General features: G+C 31.3%; 1 protein-coding gene across 1 annotated transcript in view; it reads left to right on the forward strand.

Annotated features, from left to right (window-relative positions):
• Positions 1–20,425, forward strand: part of LOC107446074 (division abnormally delayed protein) — a 161,551-nt gene that overhangs the window by 86,421 nt on the left and 54,705 nt on the right. The window contains exon 4 of the mRNA XM_016060607.3: positions 10,343–10,602. Coding sequence (XP_015916093.1) covers positions 10,343–10,602 — 260 coding nt within the window. The remainder of the gene's footprint in view (positions 1–10,342; positions 10,603–20,425) is intronic.

Consider the following 20,425-nt stretch of genomic DNA (forward strand, 5'->3'; position numbering starts at 1 on the left):
CTCATTGCGAACGTTGCTTTTAGTTTAATTTGATTCTTACGATTCTTTCTTTTTAAAGAATAAAATAAATAAATAGTTTATAGTACTACCTGGTGTTTTTGACTTAGTTGGTTCGGGACTATATATTGTGTAATTGTTTTTTTTTTCTTTATTTATTCATTTGAGTTGCTATTACTGATCACTGGTAAGAATATCTTCTATAACGGTAACACTTATATGGATAAACTATATGGATAAATCTCGATTGCTGAACTTTTCTTAATCATAATAAAGTGTTCTGGAAAAGAAATTGTTAATAACGTTTTGAAAACTTCTTGTATTTTTCGATTTGATCAATTTATTATTGTTAACTTCAAGTAAGCATTCGTAGGGCGTCTTTAAATGAAGAGTTAGCAATAGAAAAAGAAAAACTCCTTCCTATTGTTTCTATTCATTCTTAAAACCTTTTTCTCTCATATTCAATAAAAGCTTTATTTAATTTCTTCTCTCTTCTAAATCGAATTAAGGCCTTTAGATTAAGTTTGATTTATTGATGTATAAATTTAAAGTGTTTTATTCAAACATTTTGATGCATATAATAATAAATAATATTAAAGAAAGTACTTTTCCAACATCTTTAAAAATGTTCTATTGTTTTAGGTTCTGTCTTTACTATTTTTATAAATCGAAACATTAAATTTTTATAGTTAAAAAAATTTACTGGGACAACACTGAAGAATATATTGTTGAAAAAATCTATCCTTGACCGGCATCCCACGCTTTCAATTTATTACTAACGAAACTCTTTAATTATAAATTATTGCGAAATATTTCATCTTGTACTAAGGTTGAAACTACAATCAAGGAATCGTAATTAAATTTTTTTTAAAATTTTAAGACTTTAATTTTACTCAAGTTTTCCGGTAATTATTTCAGATTAGAACTTAGGACTCAAACTAATTTGGCGTCGCAAAAACCACCAAGCTAAGTAATTGTTTTTTTTTTTTTTTTTTTTTTTCTACGCGAAATTTTTCGTCAAATGATAAATNTGTTTTTTTTTTTTTTTCTTTTTTTCTACGCGAAATTTTTCGTCAAATGATAAATAAGAAACGGGCGTCCTTTATTTTAGAGAGTTTTAAATTTGGCCAGGAGTTTAAATCTGTATATTTTTTTCTGAGAGAAAGATTTTTTTATTCCTCGTCCGCGAATGCCTACTTTTTTGAAATAATTATGTACCATAACTTAATTGGTCATCTCGTACAATGACTATTTCGAACTTAAACTCAGAAATGAGAATATTAAATTAAATTGAATTAAATTATTTTTCTTTTTGGCCTCTAATAAGGAAGACGATTATCACTACAACATAAAATTTATCATTCAAAAAAAAGGGAAATTTTTTTTCTTCCAGTGCCCACATGGAGAATGACCTTTTGTCATACAGGCATCGGAAGGGCAGATTTGTTGGACACTCTTTCAGGGGCACCATATTAGGTGCGCCAACGTTGCTCCCACAATAAGGACAGATAATACAGAGATGGAAAGAACATCCATGTCTTGCCCGGGATTCGAACCCAGAACCTTTCTGATGCAATGCCAGTTCCCTGCCCCTACACAGGCCTTTCGCGAAATTGGGAAAATAAGCGGATAGTTTTCATAATAGCGCTTGAATTGGCTAGTTTGGCTGAAATATTACCAATAAGAGTGGTAGTTTTTTTATTTAACAATATTAATTTTAAAATTTGAATAATAATTATTTTTAACAAAATATAAGAGCAACAACTAGCGTGCTATAAAGAAATTGAGCATTTCTTTCATTCCCCCCCCCCTCTCATTTAAGGTAATTTTTCGAAATTAACTTGTTAGTTGTATTATTAGTAGGTTGCAATAAGCATTACGCCAGTGAGTTTTTTTCGTTTTTCATAGTAACCTAATTCGATTGGCATCAGTTTCACTATATTTTGTAATAAAATGTTTTGTTGACATTAAAAAAAAATTGCTTGGTGAAAAATGAAGCTGCGCCATAAATGTACTGTTCTTGTAAAAGTCATTCTATACTGTATAGTTACATGTTTATTACAACTGTATCTTTTTCACCCCTTGTACTCGGTGTTGAAAATCATTCAAAAATTTACACTGCCGTGGATAGGCTACCACCTTTTATAAGTCCGCCAAGATCACTTAAATTTGTCGGTGAAACAGTAACTAGTTTTTTGCACAGCTTTTTGATTGCAGACAGCGATGAATCGATCAAGTCTATTGTTGAATCAGGAATTAAAGACGGGAAAAAATTTCTAGTAGAAAGCATCGTTTATTCTTTTAGGGTGCAAATTCCAATTGGTGTAGCTGTTTTGATAGGACTGCTGATATTCTGTTTGTTCATTGGCTTTCCTTGTTTCGTGCATTTTTACAGATATAAACAGTTGACTTTCTCTGATGACCCGAACTACGAATCCTACGTCGATTCCAGCGGGAAAGCGTGGCTGACTTTTGAAGTCTTTACAATTTGCATCTCCGTAGCTATTTTCGGTGCCGTTGTTTTATGCATAGCTTCGAATCAGCTGAAACAAACGGTGTCAGAAGCGTATAGATTCTCGTATTATGCAATAGACCTAACATATACGATGCTAGAAGTCGTTAAAGAAAATTATTTTTATCGTTTGAGCGACATTTCGCGAAGCGTCGTTCATTCGCTATATTCCCTGCAAGACATAAACGAGAAAGTGAGCGAAGTATTTGTAAACGAAATGATGAGTTTTTTAAAACCCGTTGATAAACTGGCGAAATCTATTGACTGGGAAATCGCCCAGATGAGAGAATTCTTGATTCTGCAATCAATCGCTCTGGATGAACTATCAAATCAAACAGTGACACGTATGATAAAGTTCCACCAAGACTATATCGATGCTGCTAAAAGTTTGATAGAGGCATATAAAATCGAACATGGAAATGGCTCTTCCTCTTTTTTAGATCCCTTACTATTTCAGTCATTGAACATTACTATGAATGTCAGCAGCTTATATGATTCAGCTATTGCTGTTGTGACTGACATTTCAAAAACCAGTCTGAATTCCGGTGTCCGAAATATGCATCAAGGCCTTCAGCTATTAGGAGAGTCTTCACATTACGATCCATCGAATCTTATTCAAAAGTTCAAGTTATTAGCTTCTCAAATCGAGGATCGAGTTGGTTTCACAGTTTCCGGTTTCATCACCTTTACTCAAAAATACGTTAACGAAGACTATCGTAAATTATTAAAGCTACTGGCTGACAACATATACAAAGATACTAAATCAGTAATATATCCTTTTGGAGACGTTATGTTTGCTTTAGGTTCTATTAGTTTAGTTGTATCGGTATCGTTAATATTAGCGTATTTCATTGCACTTATTGGTTCTAAAGGGTTTCGTGTGGAAGAAAATGCCGAAGAAGGTCCCTTCGTTCGAACATCTCTTTCCCAATTCGGTGGGCATGTTTTGCTGTTTTTCTGCTATACAGCTTCATTTGTAATTTGGATATATTGGGGATGGTGTGTCTTCCTATTTTTAATGTCTACCATTCCAAATCTGTTATGCGAATCAACAAAAGACTTAGCCATTTTGGAATCTACCATTGACTTACCTTTAGTAAGAGATGAATGTAGATGGTTTTACTTGTTTTCATCTAACGAATTCAACACCACTCTGAAGGAAAACATTGAACATTGTCGAAGTGATCCCACCTATTTTGTGAGCCTTCCAGATTCAATCGTCAACGCAAGTTTTGCTGAAGCTTTTAAATCTGATTTGAACCTGTCGTCGACAATAGTTTCTTTCAAAGTGAATCTGCGCAACATATCTCGTTTCAATTTTTCGCATTCTGAATCAATTGTGAAAAAATTAACTACTTTGCTTGGTTTGGTGAACACGCATTCCTTCTTTAAAGTTCTTCTAAGATACATCAGAAACGTATCCTTCAAAATTAAACCGTACAAAATATTGCAAGATTTAATAGACAGTGACAAAGTATCGAGCAATGTATCACATAAAGCAACACAGTGTTTAGAAGCTTATGATTCTTTGATTGCATGTCTTTCGAATGCTCTGAGGAATGAAATTATTTTTGACATGGGTAAAAAGAAACTTAATTTGACTATACAGAACATATTGAAGGAAATAGATTATCTTTCAGTGTCCTCTGAAGCTTTCCAGGACTCTGTTTTAAATAACAGTGTGCTAGTTTATGAAAACATTTTAACTAGACATTTAAATGTTAGCATTGATGATGTAGCTCACGATATGAAGGCAGCATTGCGCAAGTTTCGACAATCAATATCGTTTTGTAGTGGCATTGATGTTATGCAAACTGAAAGCGAAGATATTTTTTGCAACGATTTACTTCATCCGATTTCTACTTGCTGGCTTGGTTTCCTTCTTGTGAGTCTCTTTCCACTTGCTTGTGTCTTCATCGCTATTCCAACTATTCACTTGTTCGAAGTGCGTCCAAAAAAGAGACCTTCGGCTGAATCTATTGGACCGATAACAGCTGAAGATGTGGACGCTATTTCATCGGACACGCCACAATCTAAAATTGAAAATCGCACAAGTTATAGTACATCGGAAAACTCTACCAAATCTCAAAAGAATAACTCCCAAAGTGATGAATTACGAATCTCAGAATAAATAGGAACCCATCTAATCATTCTCTCATTGTGGGCCTGTTTTTAAAGTTCCGATTATTTAACAGCAACCTTTCAAGTGTGAATGTGCCGTCAAATCTATAATTTCAGTGTAATATTGTGCCATTTCAATTTCCATTAAATTACAACTTTAAAAAAATATTTTGACTTGTGCTTTTATTTACACATTTCAAACATTTTTTGCAATTGCAACTTAAGAACTTAGGATAGATCTTGAAGGGAAGAAAAGAAAATTACCTATGTTAACGATGGTATCCATGTTGTATCATTTTTGTTATGCTATGTTTTTATATCTTGTCTAATGTATTTATAACAAAATTCTATGTACTTCATAATGTGTCGTCTTTTGAAAGTTGCTCATCCTAAAATTACATTTTTTGTTGTAAAATAGTTAACTTTAAATATTTATGCCATGAAGAAGTAAAATTACTCTGTGAATCGTGAAATGAATGTCACTTGAATTTTCCAAAGGCGTGGTACTTCTTCTTAGATCTTTTATTTTAATTTTAAATTTCTAGCACAATTCAATAATTAAAAACGAAACAAGTAGTTGCAGTCCTGAAATCAACTATACAAATGCAAGCGTATGTCAAAAATTATGGTGAAAAAACATACCAAGCTCTGCTCCAGCTATTTTAGTACGTATCGCATATCACGCTTTTATAACATTATAATGAGAAAAATGCGTGTTTAACATTCATTATAACGGAGGTCAAGATATATGAATTGGCAGCTTCAGTTGGAAAATACTATGCCTACTGACATTTATCTCGCGTGATAATATCGTACGTGAGCCATTATTATTTGATAAGAAAAGTATTCTTGAACCTCCTTAATTGACTCTGAAGTGACGTTGAAACCTGAAAAATATTTTGGTGAATTTATAGTTAGATGTATGAATAATAATTAAAAGTGGTTGACATAGGAAATGCGTATTAAGTTTTTCTGTGCGTCAGTTATCTGTTTCTACTCAAGCCTAGTAATGATTTTTTTGCTTGGCAAAAATTGCGAATTAATTTTGTCACTGTTTTTGATTTTAAAATACATCTAAGATGATTTGAACGTTATTGATTATGCTGTTAACAAATTGAAAGAAAAAAAAGTTTTGCTCGGATCAAATAAAATTCGGGTTTCTTTATGTTCTTTTCATAGAATGCGATAGTCAAATACGAACCTTCCACTAAATCCATCCCCTCCTTGAATTTACAAAAATCAACTGTAAATGTAAAATTAGCGGGAAATAAATCTGTTCTTTTTCTGATGCTTGGTATAAAATCATTAGCGTGGTACTTACATTTTCTTTCCTTAAAAAACGAACTCCTCACATATTTCGGTTCTTAAGAAGTGGCAAGAAAAAGTATCCTGCTGTAAGACGTAGATGAACTTACAAGTGACTATTGCTACGTAAGTTCATGGCGTTTCGCAGCCAATGCGGCAAACTTGCAAGAAGTGTATGATGGGAAACCAAGACGAATCAGAATTATATTGTATTGCAGAATCCGATATTCCTGCGTCGGGCGGATGAGGGTTTTAGTTGTTTGGTTCAGTGGTCTGTTAGATCGACGACCTTGTTCATGACTGAACTTTTTTCTGCTACAGTCAAATGAAGACAGAACGATGCCGAGTTGATGCAATTAAGTTTTCTCTGCAACTGCGAGGCACCAAAAATCTTCCGAAACGTCAAAAGCTCCGTTCAGTGTCGCTGATTTTGGTCGGAATTTTACCTTATCTTCCATAGCATGTAGCTGCTAACTACATGCATGCTATATATGCACGAATCATGTCACCGTAGAGACACCCTAGATATCTTCCAGAGCGTGAAAAGCATAATTTAGCATCGCAGATTCTGGTCGACATTTTGCTAACCTTCCAAAACATGTAGCTGCTAGCTAATGTAAAAAATGTCAGTAAAAAAAATTTCTCTTGCACTAATGTATTTCAGCTTCTGTTCAGCTCTGTATTTCAGCCTTCGATTCATCAAATTGTAGTTCGTGTAGAAATAGTTCCGAACTATGCCTTGCTATGTGATTCAAATTCTTCTTTGTGCCCTCCTTTGCACTTCTTGCAATCTTGTAGCACTGGTAGTGATTTACGAGGTAATTGACTTATGCGCGAAATGTACCGTTATTAATATTATAATTATGTTTAATGCCCTGTAGGAAACTTAAAAACAAATCAACTTTTTATAATAATACTCCAAGTCTGCCTCTCGATATCTATTATTTTGAGTAATTGTATATTCTCTGGATTACCATTTTAGGAAAGATATATTCGGTCGTAAAAAATTCCGTTTTTATTTCTGAGAAGTATGGATAAAAATTTTCCGATTTCTTCAATAAATCTATTCTTTCTCTCAAGTGTTCCCCCCCTTTTCATTCCTGAAATCCTTTCTCTGAGTAATTTTCAGGGTCTGTGAGATTTGTGAATAGTCGATATATGTGTCGCATGCAGCGATGACTTCCTGAAATTGCAGAAGAGATTTAAGATATCGAATGTGAAAAGGGGATGAAAACCGGAAACATAAAAAGACATTTTTCATCTCCCTATCAGCCAGTTTTTTTATAAATCTTTCTGACACCATTTTTATTTTGGATCGAAGGTTTTTACGAAAATGTCTTTAAAATTGTTAGCAGTGATCTAGAATGGGATCAAAATGAAAAAAAAAAATTATCTCTGTCTGACTACAAAAAGCTGGTTTACCATAAAAAAATACATAATATTAATAATTATGATTTCTTGTTTTTTCCAGTAGTAATTTTCTTTACGTAAGTTTTCATGTTTTAATTGGCGAGTTTGGTGGATGAAGGTGACCTAATTGGTGGATGAAGGTGACAGAGATGTTAGCAATGATCTAGAATGGGATCAAAAAGAAAAAAAAAATTATCTCTCTCTGACTACAAAAAGCTCGTTTACCATTTAAAAAAAACAAACATAATATTAATTATTATGGTTTCTTGGTTTTTCCAGTAGTAATTTTCTTTACGAAAGTTTTCATGTTTTAATTGGCGAGTTTTGGTGGATGAAGATGACAGAGATGTTAGCAATGATCTAGAATGGGATCAAAAAGAGAGAAAAATTTATCTCTCTCTGATTACAAAAAGCTGGTTTACCATTAAAAAAATACATAATATTAATAATTATGGTTTCATGGTTTTTCCAGTAATAATTTTCTTTACGAAGGTTTTTATGTTTTAATTCAAGAGTTTGATGAATGAAGGTGACCTAATAGTGAAGTTGAGTGAATTAACTTTAAAGTTCGTGCTTTGATAATAAGAAATAAGGATTATGCTCTTGCCTTTGTTTCTTAACCAAAAGCTTCTAGTTGTTATAAATCACTGACACTCATTTTAAACTGATCGCGTCATAGCGTTCGCATTTTTGGCGTTTTAATATTCCACCAAAACACAGACTTTCTAAAGCTTCTTAAAGAGTGTTTACTTTTTTCAGCTTTGTAAATACTTAAAGATTGCCAGTTAGTGCAATCTTAACAGTATTTTTAAATACTTATAAACTACGAGTTTTCTTCGAGCAATTTTAAGTTATTCAGAAATTTTACTTTTGACCTTCATCCTCGCCATGACCTGCATTCCGATCACCAACTGAATATTGCAGTACAGCTTTTACTAACCATGGACAAACTTGTACATATTAAAGCGGTAAATTTAGAACATCTTACATTTAGCTTGATACTTAGAAAAAGTTGTTTCTTTGCTCTGATTTAATATTTCATATTTTCCTAACGGAACCATATTCAAATTTTAAAAATTCTCTTTAAATTATGCACATATATTTTATGATTATGAGAAAAATATTCGTATAACAGTAACTCAGGAATAGTTAATTTTCAAAATAAATTAAACTCGAGAAATCGATTCATTAAAATTCCATTTAATTCGTTAAAACATATCTCTTTTGGAGTTTCCTGTTAGAATCAAGAAAGTGTTTTCAAAATGAGTTCCAAATTAGAATTTAATTCTGGCAGACGAAAAATGCAGTTGTTATAATCTTATGAGCTAATTGAGAATTAGTTGTTTAAAATAAAAATAAAAAATTTGATCAACTGATTGTGACCTAAACAAATACCACGATTTGCCCACGTGTTACGTCACTTGCAAGTATCCAATTATGAAAATCGCAAAATTTCCTATAACGGCAGAGTCTTTAAAATCTGAACTATTAATGTGTCGGAAATGTTAAATGACTTCCGAAATTGCAAGTGCCATGTTAATTTTTTGCGGCTGACTTTGCGATGTTTTCCGATTGCAGACATCAAAGAGAAAAGATCTTTTGAAGTCCGCGGCTTCTGAATACGCAAGCGTAGTAGTCAAGGTAGCTTAAAAGAGCACAGACACTTAAATGTGTTAAAAACAGCAATAGCAGTAGTGAATGCTTTTCATATCTTTTGAAGCTCCGATCCTCTTCTGAGATATCTCAATGGATAAGTTGTTTCAGACACTTATATGTGTTAAAAAAAGAAGATAAACTCTAGAGAAAGTTGCGTTGAGTGATGCCTTGTTGATGTCTAGGGTCAAGGGTTGGTTGTCCAATTAGACAGTTATGAATCTCACTTTTTTAAACGCGATGCCTCTCTCACAGGGGCACGTGTTTATATTATTGATATCAGATGTGCGGCCTTTTATACCGAAGGTGGTGACAGTCTCTTAACTAGCGCGTTTTCAATTGTTCATACTGCATTTTATTTTAGCTACCGACGGCTCTTTTCTATTGCGTGTTTATGACGGAGTATTTAAGTTTTGGTGATGATGTAAAGATATTTCCTAAATGCTTAACTTCCTCTACTCTTGCTACCTGTTTGTTCTTGAAGGGTTTTTTTTTTGTGAAAGAATACGACGATATTTTCTAAATAAAGAGTATCAGGCTAAGATAATAAGAATGTTTTATCCTGATATTTTAAGAATTTTATCATGGCAAAAACATTAATTTTATAATTAAAAAAAAAGAAGAAAAAAAAAACTTTGAACTTCTCTAGAAATATTGTTTGCCTTAATTTAGAATAGAAACAATGATGTTCAATTTCTTGTTTCTTAATATCAATTCAAAATAAAAGTAAGGTTAAGTTCCACTTACCTTTTCTATGAACTGCTGTCTTTGCTTTCAGCTAAAAAGTGTTGAGATGAAGTTTAAGGTATTCCTTAAATATCCCATTAAATACGAGTAAACGTTCTACAATGTATAAAAGATCATAACATAAATTTCGTTTATTTACATAGTGATGAATGCTATTAACAGTTAATTGCGACAAGCCACATCTTAGTCTCCGTTCCAATTAACTTAAAAAGTTTTGAGGAGGAAAAAAGTTCTTATTTTTTTCCTTGCGCTCGCAGCACCATCTGCTGACAGTTTTTATTATGAGTGCTTGGGACAAATGATATTTAAGTGTCTACGAATAGTAAAACCTGCTAAGTTGATCACCTGTATATACCTGTCTGTCTTTCAAGGTGGTCACCATAATGTATCACCAATGTAATGATAATGACTGATTACCTCATAATAAGCTGATCATCCATCTAAGTGAACCATCAGTTTTTTTGTACTGCAAGTGGTCTAATATTACAGATTTCACTGTATTTTAATAATCTTTTTATATAAAAATTTGTTTTTTTTTCTTAGAAAGATCATCCTTCAGTAAGAAATTACATTTATAATTTATATTATTTGTTACAGGTTAAAGTTGCTTGTGGCCATCCCAGACGCGCCACGAGAGATATTACTGAACCTAGTGATCTCACTCCCGGATCTATTCCGGGAAGGATAGTTCCTGTTCGATCGGCTGATGACAGCTTATACAGGCGTCTCCAACAAATAGTTCAAAGACTGTCTGAAACTAAAGGACATTATGCCAATCTGGCTGATGCTGTGTGCAGTGATGAAACGTGGGCCGTCAGAGAAGAAGGTCAGTGCTGGAATGGCGTCTATCTTGGACAGTAAGTGACAAGTTTCTTATTTTAAAAAAAAAGTGACATTAGTTTACAGAAGTTTTAATAGTTCCTATGTTATTTTTAATAAACTTTTGGTGCTGGGAAATCATATTAAGAAATATGTGCTAAATTCCCCACTTCGGAATAACAATTATATTATATAGCCCTAAATTTCTGGTGTTTGGAAGTGACGTTATTCATATTTATTTGCTTCACTGGTTCGTGTGGATCTGGATTACATTATTTTATTATTCAAATAATGCGTTCGAACCATATTCTCAATAGTCAACTTTAATTCTTGCTCAATTCACTTTTATAACCAGGGGTCTGTCCAAGCCAAATTTACTACCATTTAGCGTACCTTCACAAGTTCAACCTTAGGTAAAACGGTAGTTTCACAAAATACTTTTTCTTAAAATTTTATTTTTGTGTCTCGTAAGAAACGATAAATCCATATTTTTGTGTTGATTTTTTAATATAATTTTTAATTTTCACAAATTATGTCTATATTTTCACAAAGTAGGTACCTCTCGGAAAAACCCAGACCGACCCCTAATAACTTAAAACGACGTTCAGAAATCATAACCCGTTGCTAAATAAATGTGGGTGCGATGAAAATAATCTTATTTTTAAATATTCAATTTTTTGTTAATGCTAGCTAATAAACTAATTTTTAACTACATTAGGAGACAAATTTTTTTTTTTTTTTAGTACTTTTGCCACCTTCAGTAGTTGGTTATATTATTGGATATTTGCGGGGATAAATCATGGTATTCGTTTATGGCACGATTCAGCAGTCAATCAGATTTAACACACACGAGTGACGTCGCTTGCAGATATCCAACTAAATCTCATCTGAAAATCGATTCAGCATGGTAATAGACTAAAACTAACTGCTGTGACGTTAACACGCCATTCACAACCACTTGATTGAACAACCAGGTGGTGTAAGCAGTATTCTTCTCAAGTAACTAGCATCCAATTATCAAAAAAGACACTTTTCTTTTGACAAATATTATTGCTGGCTCGCTTTTATATAAACAAACCTGACATAAGTAGATCATTTTATAATAAAATTGTTCATGTTAGTCATTAAGCATGCCGAAAGAAGACAAGAGATGCATGAAAAAAGGCTTAGGAGCAAGAAGTACAAACTCAAAAATTACCCCCCCCTTTTTTTTTTGCGCAATTATTACACATACTCTCATTAATACTATAATATTTTTTAAAATCTAAATTGAATAACAGCGTCATAGATTTTGAATTTAATGTCTTTGTGATATTGTTTTCCTCTTAAAATGTTGCGGTCTAAAAATATAAAAAAATAATGATCAGCTTCTGTTATGATCTTATGCAGTTTCTGTGTATAAAACACAATTTATGTGCATACTTTCCTTCCGGTTTGTGTTTTTATCATTGACTGGCATGCTCTGCGCACAGGAAATGTGAATTGACCACGATAATTTTTTTAAGCCCACTCTTGACCGCATTTTCATCTTCCTGTTATTTCCTCTTACATCGTAAATATTTGTGAGAAATATTTTCATACATTGTAAATTGGAAGTGACACTTAAATGTCTGACAGAAAACCAACCTCTTCCTGGTTTCAATCTGAAATGTGTAAATTACGAGTAATATTTCCTATTAAATATGACTAATAATGGCGTCTAATCAGTTTTGATAAGGAACTTATTTTCTTTTCAGTTAAGTCTACGTTGCTTGCGTTTGGATTTCGTAATAGTTAACTAGTGATACATTTTATTTAATTTTCATTTATTTTACTTCTGTTAGCATTTTTGCGTCAAAAGTTCTTCAATGTTTAGCCTTTCTTCTGCTTTGTTTAAAGGCTATATATACGTCAATACGTGATGCTATTTATAAAGATATTAATTTCAATAATGTAGTGTTATTAAAAATAATGTTTTGCTAAAACTACAGTAGTTGCTGTAGCTATTATTGGCTGTTTGTTGCTATATCTCCTACTTGGGTTACTTTTTGTTGCTTAAAATACTAACCATGCACTAATCACTTTAACATGAGGGGTCACTAACTATTAGTGAAATTATATAAATTATAACTCAACTATTTAATTAAATTATTTGTTTACATTTTCGTCTTGTGAGAAGTATGTTTTAAAGTTAAATATATCCTTTTGTAAAAACCGTGTAGGGATTTTTGAGAAATTATTTTTTATACCTAACGGGAAAGCTAGTTTATTTTATATCTCTCCTGCGCTTTAATTTAAATCGACCTCCTTCTTAAATTTTTTTTTTTTCATTTATACACTTCTTCATCAAAAGCTTGGGAAAGGCGGCACTTTAATGTAATATATTGTATCTCTACTTTAATTAATTTCATAATTTCTATAAAGAGGTAAAAGTATCTCTAGGACTTAAAGCACTGAAACATTCTAATATATAAAATGTACTTGAAATCAAATTATAATTTAGCCGCTACGAAGTCTAGACTGCGACCTTATTAAAATGCCTAAGGACAATACAACGGACATCTAAACATCTGTGGTAGGTAAATTCACTGCTATTTGAATAACATTAGATTCCAAATTAAGGACTGCCCCGAATGGTTTAAAGAACTTTGACAAGAATTGAGACAAAATTCTGATCTATATGGTATGCTAATGTATGCAATCAAATATGCTTTTTCTTAAATGAAATAAAGATTTCATTACTAGATGCAATTCTCCGAAAAACTGAAAGGTTTGCTATACTGGTTAAAATTACTGGTTAGTTAGTACTGGTTAAAGAAATTTTTATTTCATTAATTGAACCTATACAGTTTATAGTGGGAGCAAAATGGAGAACATTTTTTTCCCGCGTGTGATTTTTTAACGGATCTATCAATAGATATACTTAACAGAACTTTCGTACCGTTGATTTCAAATCTGCAATTGGTTTCTCGCTCCAAACTACAGTTTTTTTTTTTAAATGGCATTATTAGTCTATTTTTTTTTTTTTTTTTGCCGAGATGTGCATGTTTAAAAATGTTATATGTAAGAAGGGGTCGTGTAAATGTTGCAAAAAAATTCTGGAGGAGTTTATGGACATTTTCAGGATTAAAATTGCATAGAAACTCATGCCCGGAAATGTCTTTGTACCTGCTAGGTATGATTCCCTATTATGAATTGTTCATGTGTAGAAATAGTTTATAATTATAGCAAGCATTTTTAAACTTGTATATTTCGACAAAAAAATAGACTAAAAATGTCATTTTTAAAAAACTGTAGCTTGGAAATAGAAACCGATTGCAAATTTGATATCCCCACACCTGAATTAGGCAATATCAATTATTTCCATAAAAGCAACAAAAATTTTGCTCCCCAGTGTTATTCATAAGATTTGCATGGCTCTAAAGTTTACGTTATATATTAATTCAAAGGAAGCTGATACAATTTTGACAATGTCTTGCTAACAAGCTATTAATGCGCAACAAAAAAAATCAGAAAAAAAAGAACTACAAAAATAATTTTTATGGTACAGTGGAGTAAAACATGAAGGAACAAAAGAAGGGTGGGAAAAAAATTCCCTAAATAAATCAAAACTTTTTCCTGACCACATTACCATGTAATGATCTCGAAAATTCTGATCCCCGTGAATCCCTTCTCTTCCCACATTATTCTGGCAACAGCTTTACCCATACCCTCCCTCTTATATTATGAAAAGAAGAAGGGGAGAAAAAAAGATCTGAAGGGAAAATATTGAGGCATGTCCCACGCTGACCAAGTTCTTTCATCTTTCCCACCTCACTGAATATTTGATGATTTCGCACTTTTCTGTTGTTCTCCACCCCTCACACAAAAAAGATCTTCAAGCTTCAAGGTGTGATAACGCGTACGTGTCTTATCCTACAAAATTTTTTCTCTACTTAGAAGGTATCTCATTTCTTGTTAAGTGGGCATATAATTCAAATTATCTTCGAAAGTATTTTACCTATGTTTTTTTTTTNTTTTTTTTTTTTTTTTTTTTTTTTTTTTTTTTTTTTTTTTTTTTTATAAATATTGTTAATGAAATTTGCAATCTTAAATATTTTTCTCAAATCTATATCTATGTTGTAAGCAATTTTAATTGTTCAAAAAGAAATAACAGCAAAAATAAAACTCGTTAGGAGTGATGAAATTCAAAGGAGTGTCAAATTAAAAATTTTTCTAGAGAAGCACACCCGAGCGGGAAAGAGTAGTAAATTTTTTTTTATTTCTTAAAGATTTTTTTTTTTAAATAAGTATACGAAGGTTAAAAGGAAGGAAAAACCAGAATTACTCAATTAAGTTTAAGATTCGATACAGGACTTAGAGGGAGGAGGGGGTAGAAAAATCATTTTTAGGGGAGGAAAATGGTTTTTATGCTGGTTTGTACTAAAGGCTTGTAAGGGGCTTTTCTTTTTTAGATAAATATAGAATGATTTTTGCTCCTTTTTTTGTTCCTATTTCCTTATCTTTTTACGTCAGACATGGTTTATTACACCCTTTGATTCCCTAACATTGAGTACATGTACATAATATTAAAACTTCTTGCATACTCATGCCTAGCTTTCGTGCAATTTAAATTTATACCAACCATCAATCTTTCTGATGTCTGTATTTGTGTCTGTTGTGGTGTAAGAAGTTTTGGCAAGATCTCTGTTCTGTTCGAAATTGAGATTTCAAAACTAAGGTTCCATATGATTTTATATTTGGATGTCATAATAATTGTTCTGCCGTTCCAAGGTTCTTCTAACAAAAGTTTCCTCCTCCTGTTTTCCAAAACGACTGAATGATAAACTGTTTTAAAAAAAATTTAAATATAAGTCGGACATTTCTATTTTGGAAAACATTTATATTTTTTTTTAACGTGATTAGAATGAAAACCTTGTTTAGATCCTGATTTTTTTTCTTTTTTTTTCTGGCTGAGTTAAATTTTGATTCTACAAACAGTACTAGGCTCAGTCCTGCAAGAAACCCAACTGATTCTGACTGGATTGGCTGCACCCAATTAATGTAATTGATTGCAGAATCTATAGGAGAAAACTAGAGGGGGGTAATCCAGAGGCGCCTGTATCCACCCAACACCGCTGCTGGATTCCAACATCTCAACTTGATTAACTAAAGAAAATAAAAAATTCGCAGTGGCGTTGTGGTGGTGGTATTCCCCAGATTTGAAAAGCTTGATTCGTATGGATTTTTTTTTCTTCTTTCTTCTTCATTCGTTCGTTTCTTTTCTTCTTATCATTAATTTAGCGTTCAGGCATTGTTTAGTGCGAAAGATCTTGGCTGGATGAGTAATCATTCTGTGAAGTGCGAAATTGATTTAACGAGTAGCCGAAAGAATGGGTTCTTTCAGGGAAATGAATTTTCTAACTAATTTATTAGGTTTACAGTCTGGTGACGCTGTTTAGAAGCTGCTAAATCACACAATCAAGACTCTAAATCCTAAGTTCTAATAATGGTTTTGTTAATCTTGTTGCACATTTTTCGGATAAACGAATGTGACTTTATAGTTGTTACCGGATAAAACAGTAACGAGGAAAAAGTTATTTTTAATGCACTGTGCGCAAAAAAATAAAGCGGATCATCCTAAGTTATTTTTGATCTAATAATCGGATCTTCACATTCTAGGACTTAATCTTGTCTTCAAATATGCTAATTAATTAGCTTAGATAATAATTTACGTTACGAAATCAAACACAAATGTATACTTTCTCTGAATTTACATTTTTTTCACTGATTTGGATTTCTGACCCTCAAAATTTAAGGGGGTAGTGGCCATCTGGGAAGTATGGTTCCAGGTCCTTTTAATGTTAGTTTTATTTTTTGTTTATTTCACCATATCTAGAGAACTTTTTTTAAGCGAATCGAAATTTTTTTTTGCACACAATTAAAAAATTTGTATATTTAAAGATAATTCTTTGCAAAATGTAACTTATAGTAAATAATTTATTATTTTTTAATATTTTATTTAATAATAGTTGAAAAAATTTTGAATTGTAAAGTATACGTCTTTTTGCATTATTTTAAAGAACGCAATTTTAAATTACAAAATGCGGTCGAAAAGTTTCTGAGAATTCGAGTTTTGATTAAGTCTATTTTTAAAATTCGTAACTTTTCGAACAATAGCCCTTACACATTTCCTTATGTTAATTTAGTTTAAGTCATTTGTACCGTAATTGCATTACAACATTTTTTTTAATTGATTTTTTGTTTTGTTTCATAACACATCGTACCGATGTCGTTTCGTTCAATTATAATTGATACGAAGCTTCCTAGCTGAAATGTGGCAGTCAGTTCATAATTTATCTTTTGTTTATTTTTATTTTTATTTATTTATTTTTTAATTTTGTAGAAACATCGCCTCAATTTTGCAAAATCAAAAAAAAAAAAGCTTGTTTTAAGTAATCCATTAATGGTATTTTTCTATAGAACTTGTTATTTTTAATCTATTATATCTTATTTATTAACGTTTTCTGAAACTGCTGTTTTTTTCTATATCTATTGGCATTATACCTATAAATAAGATGGGCAGATCATGCATTCAACATATAAGTTCAAAAATAATTCATTTAAGTTCAAAAATAGTTCATATTAATAATAGCTTATGAACCGTCTTTTTAAAAGGGTTAATTTAGTTTTTGTTTGAATGAGCTTCTTGTATCATAACAAGTAATGAAAATAACGAACTATATTATTATATCCAATTGTGTTCAATATTATACTAACTTTGATAGAATCTAAGTCGAACGTTAGTCAATAAAAGAAACAGAAAAGAACAAAATGATGCCTGGGCAAAATGTTTGCTGTTTCTATTGTGTGTCAGAGAGAGATAAAAAAAAGTCATATAAATCGTAACTTCTTTTCCATATTTCCCCTTCTTGTCAAATCATCATCATCGATGCCCTCAACACGTTTCCGTGGCGCCCCTGCCGCCCTTCCAATTTCCTACGCCCGGTTGAGCGCCCCATCCAAAGACGATATCTGTGTGCTCCTTCATCTGTATTCTTCTCTCTGCTGTTGTCCGGAAAAGGTCATAATCGATGAGATTAATCGATTAAGTCACGTTCCTTGTGATAATCATCATCGTTTTGGTCTTAGATCGGATTGGAAAAGAAGAAAAAAAAGATTCCTCTGAGATTTTTCTGTGGATATCCCCTCCAGGGGAGAATATTGACATTAAAAATGGGAGATGCGTCAGTTTTTCTTCGTTTTGTATGTTTGATGGCGAAGAATGTAGATTTATTAGACTTTATACAAAGTAAATTTATTGCTTCTGCTTTTCATCTTCATAGGTTGCCATTTTTCATTTTTCTTTTCTTCAGAAAATAGTACTTTTATGAAGAATTCCTCTCTTAAAGAGATTTAAAACCTGAAAATAACGAATTTAGTTTGGTTTCTTGATATATATTCTAAAATGGCTACATCGCTGCATTTTTAAATGTTTACGAAGTTGAAAACCATACATTATTTTTCAGAATTGTTTTCAAAATTAAAAAAGCCTGTTAAGTGACATTTTACTGAATTTATGAACGAAAAAAAAATCGTCTTTTGAATATTTAGAAAGATTATAGAAGTTATTTGTAAAATATCGTTTTCACAAATTAAAAAAAAAATCACCATTTTTAAAATTAATTTAATTATAAATTGATGTTTTTTGACATTTAACGTTGACAATTGATATTTTAACATTTTTAAAGCTGCGAATTTGAGAAATTTCTCAATACATTAAAAAAAAATATTAATCTTTTTCGCATTGTTGTTATCACAATTGTCGTTATTTTTAAACTCTTCATATGATATAGCCTTCATATGATATAATCATCAATGATGGGTAAAAAATAATTTGATCATACAATCATTAATTATTATAATCTCGCAAATACAAATATTATAATTTTCATAATATTTTTAAAATTTATTTATTTATTTTTTTTCATCTATTTATATTGGCTTACTCTAGTTATTTTTGTTACTTATTTTTATTAACTTTCTTATCCTAAATTTCCCATCAAAATTTGTACGGAAGCTTTTCCTTCTCGCACCATTCATTCTTCGAAGGAAGGACATCGGGTAAAACTAAATCGGGGTACATTGCAGAGAAGCATGACTTCACGAGCCGTGGGTAATTTGTATTGCGGGGAAATTCCTTTTTCTGATGCAACCAAAGCTCGTTAATTCAGATTTTAGTAATAACAAGTTTTATTTCTATACATATTTATAAATGAAAGTTGAATTAAATTTAAAGTATTTACTTACATATATGGATATATTAAAATGAATGTTAGCTATATGATATTTCGTTTGAGCTCTTATTATTCACCAGGATTTGGAATCGTTTAAGTTTTGCTATTTAAACAGTTCATTTAGATTTAGGAAGTGATTTTAAAATATTTTTCACATTTAAAAAACTGCACGCTTAATTTGTAATAATATACGCTTCTTTAGTTTATTTTTATTTGTTATTTATTTGTATCGATTCTACAAACGTAGAAGACAACATTTTAAAATGTGTCTTGAATGAACTTTTACACGTGATGTATTATTCTTGTTAACATTATTTTTACAAACTCTATTTGATATATCCACATTTTTGTGTTTTAGAAAAAAAAGAAAAGAAAACATAGTACAGTCTATAATCGTCAGTCATCAAAAAATCAATTCATCGAAAAATGTTGAGTAGCCTAAGGTTTTAATTTCGAATATTTATTTATTTTATTTATTTTTTTTACTTATAAATCTATTTATAATTCATATAAAATACTGATACTTTAAACAGTTTTTTTTTTTTTTTTNTAAATAAAGATCGTAACATTTCTCTCTTCTGTATCATAATATTTCTCCTGTATCATAATATTTGTGACAGCTATAATTTTGTTAATTAATAAAATTTTTAATTCCTTAGTTTAAATGTAACCTAAAAGAATTAATAAAGTTAATTTCAAAACAAAATTTTTAAAGATTTTTTTTTTTAAATCCCTCCTGTTTAGAACATATTTATTAAGTTGTTCTCTTTTCTTGTCTAAGGATTAAAATAAAATATTTTCTAATCTCCCATTTTAATTTCATTCTCTTCTTGACATAATACGTATGTATCACAATTTTTCTATTTCCAAGACATGAAACAATCCTGTAAGTAAAAAGATAAAGTGTATTAAATGCGTGTTCCATTTTAAAGAGCGTAATTCCTTAGCATGTATAAGCAGTTTTTCACAACCAGGACTCTTTTTATTTTGAATTTTAAGATACTGTTTAGCGCTGCATAGATACAAATTAAAACTCCCTAAACTAGCAAATTAGATTTTTTTTTACCCGACCTAAAACAGATGGGAGAAGGGGAGGAAAAAAAAACTTTCGTTTTTAGTTTCATTGCTGCCTGACTCAGTGTGGCGTTCAATTTTCTACAGGGAATTGTTTCCTTTCCGTTTTTCCCTCTTCTGCGCCTGAAATACAACCTTAACTCCAAAGCAAAAACTAAAATGGATGCGTCTAAAACACCGAAAAATAAATTTTAATAATGGTCTTTTTCTTTTTAGGACTCTCACGTTCTTTTGGAAAAGGGAAAAAATTTCCCTCTTAGCAATGTAAAAAGGTAGAAATTCGAAGGAAACTGGGAGAAAAAAAAAGAGTTAGAAAACTAAGAAATGCAATTTATGCTTCTTTCGGCACATGCATTTCTGTTCTAGGTAGACAAATGGTTAAAGCTCTTATATGTGATTCTTATTTTTTTCCTCTTTTTTTTTTATTTCTAGTTCTCCCCGATATGAAATATGAAAGTAAAATTTCGGATTACAATTCTGTGATCCGAAATTGTTGTATTGCTTTTTCTTGGTACGCAGTAAAAATCATTAT

The sequence above is a fragment of the Parasteatoda tepidariorum genome, chromosome 1 (genome assembly GCF_043381705.1).
Source record: "Parasteatoda tepidariorum isolate YZ-2023 chromosome 1, CAS_Ptep_4.0, whole genome shotgun sequence".
In the NCBI taxonomy this organism is placed as follows: Eukaryota; Metazoa; Arthropoda; class Arachnida; order Araneae; family Theridiidae; genus Parasteatoda; species Parasteatoda tepidariorum.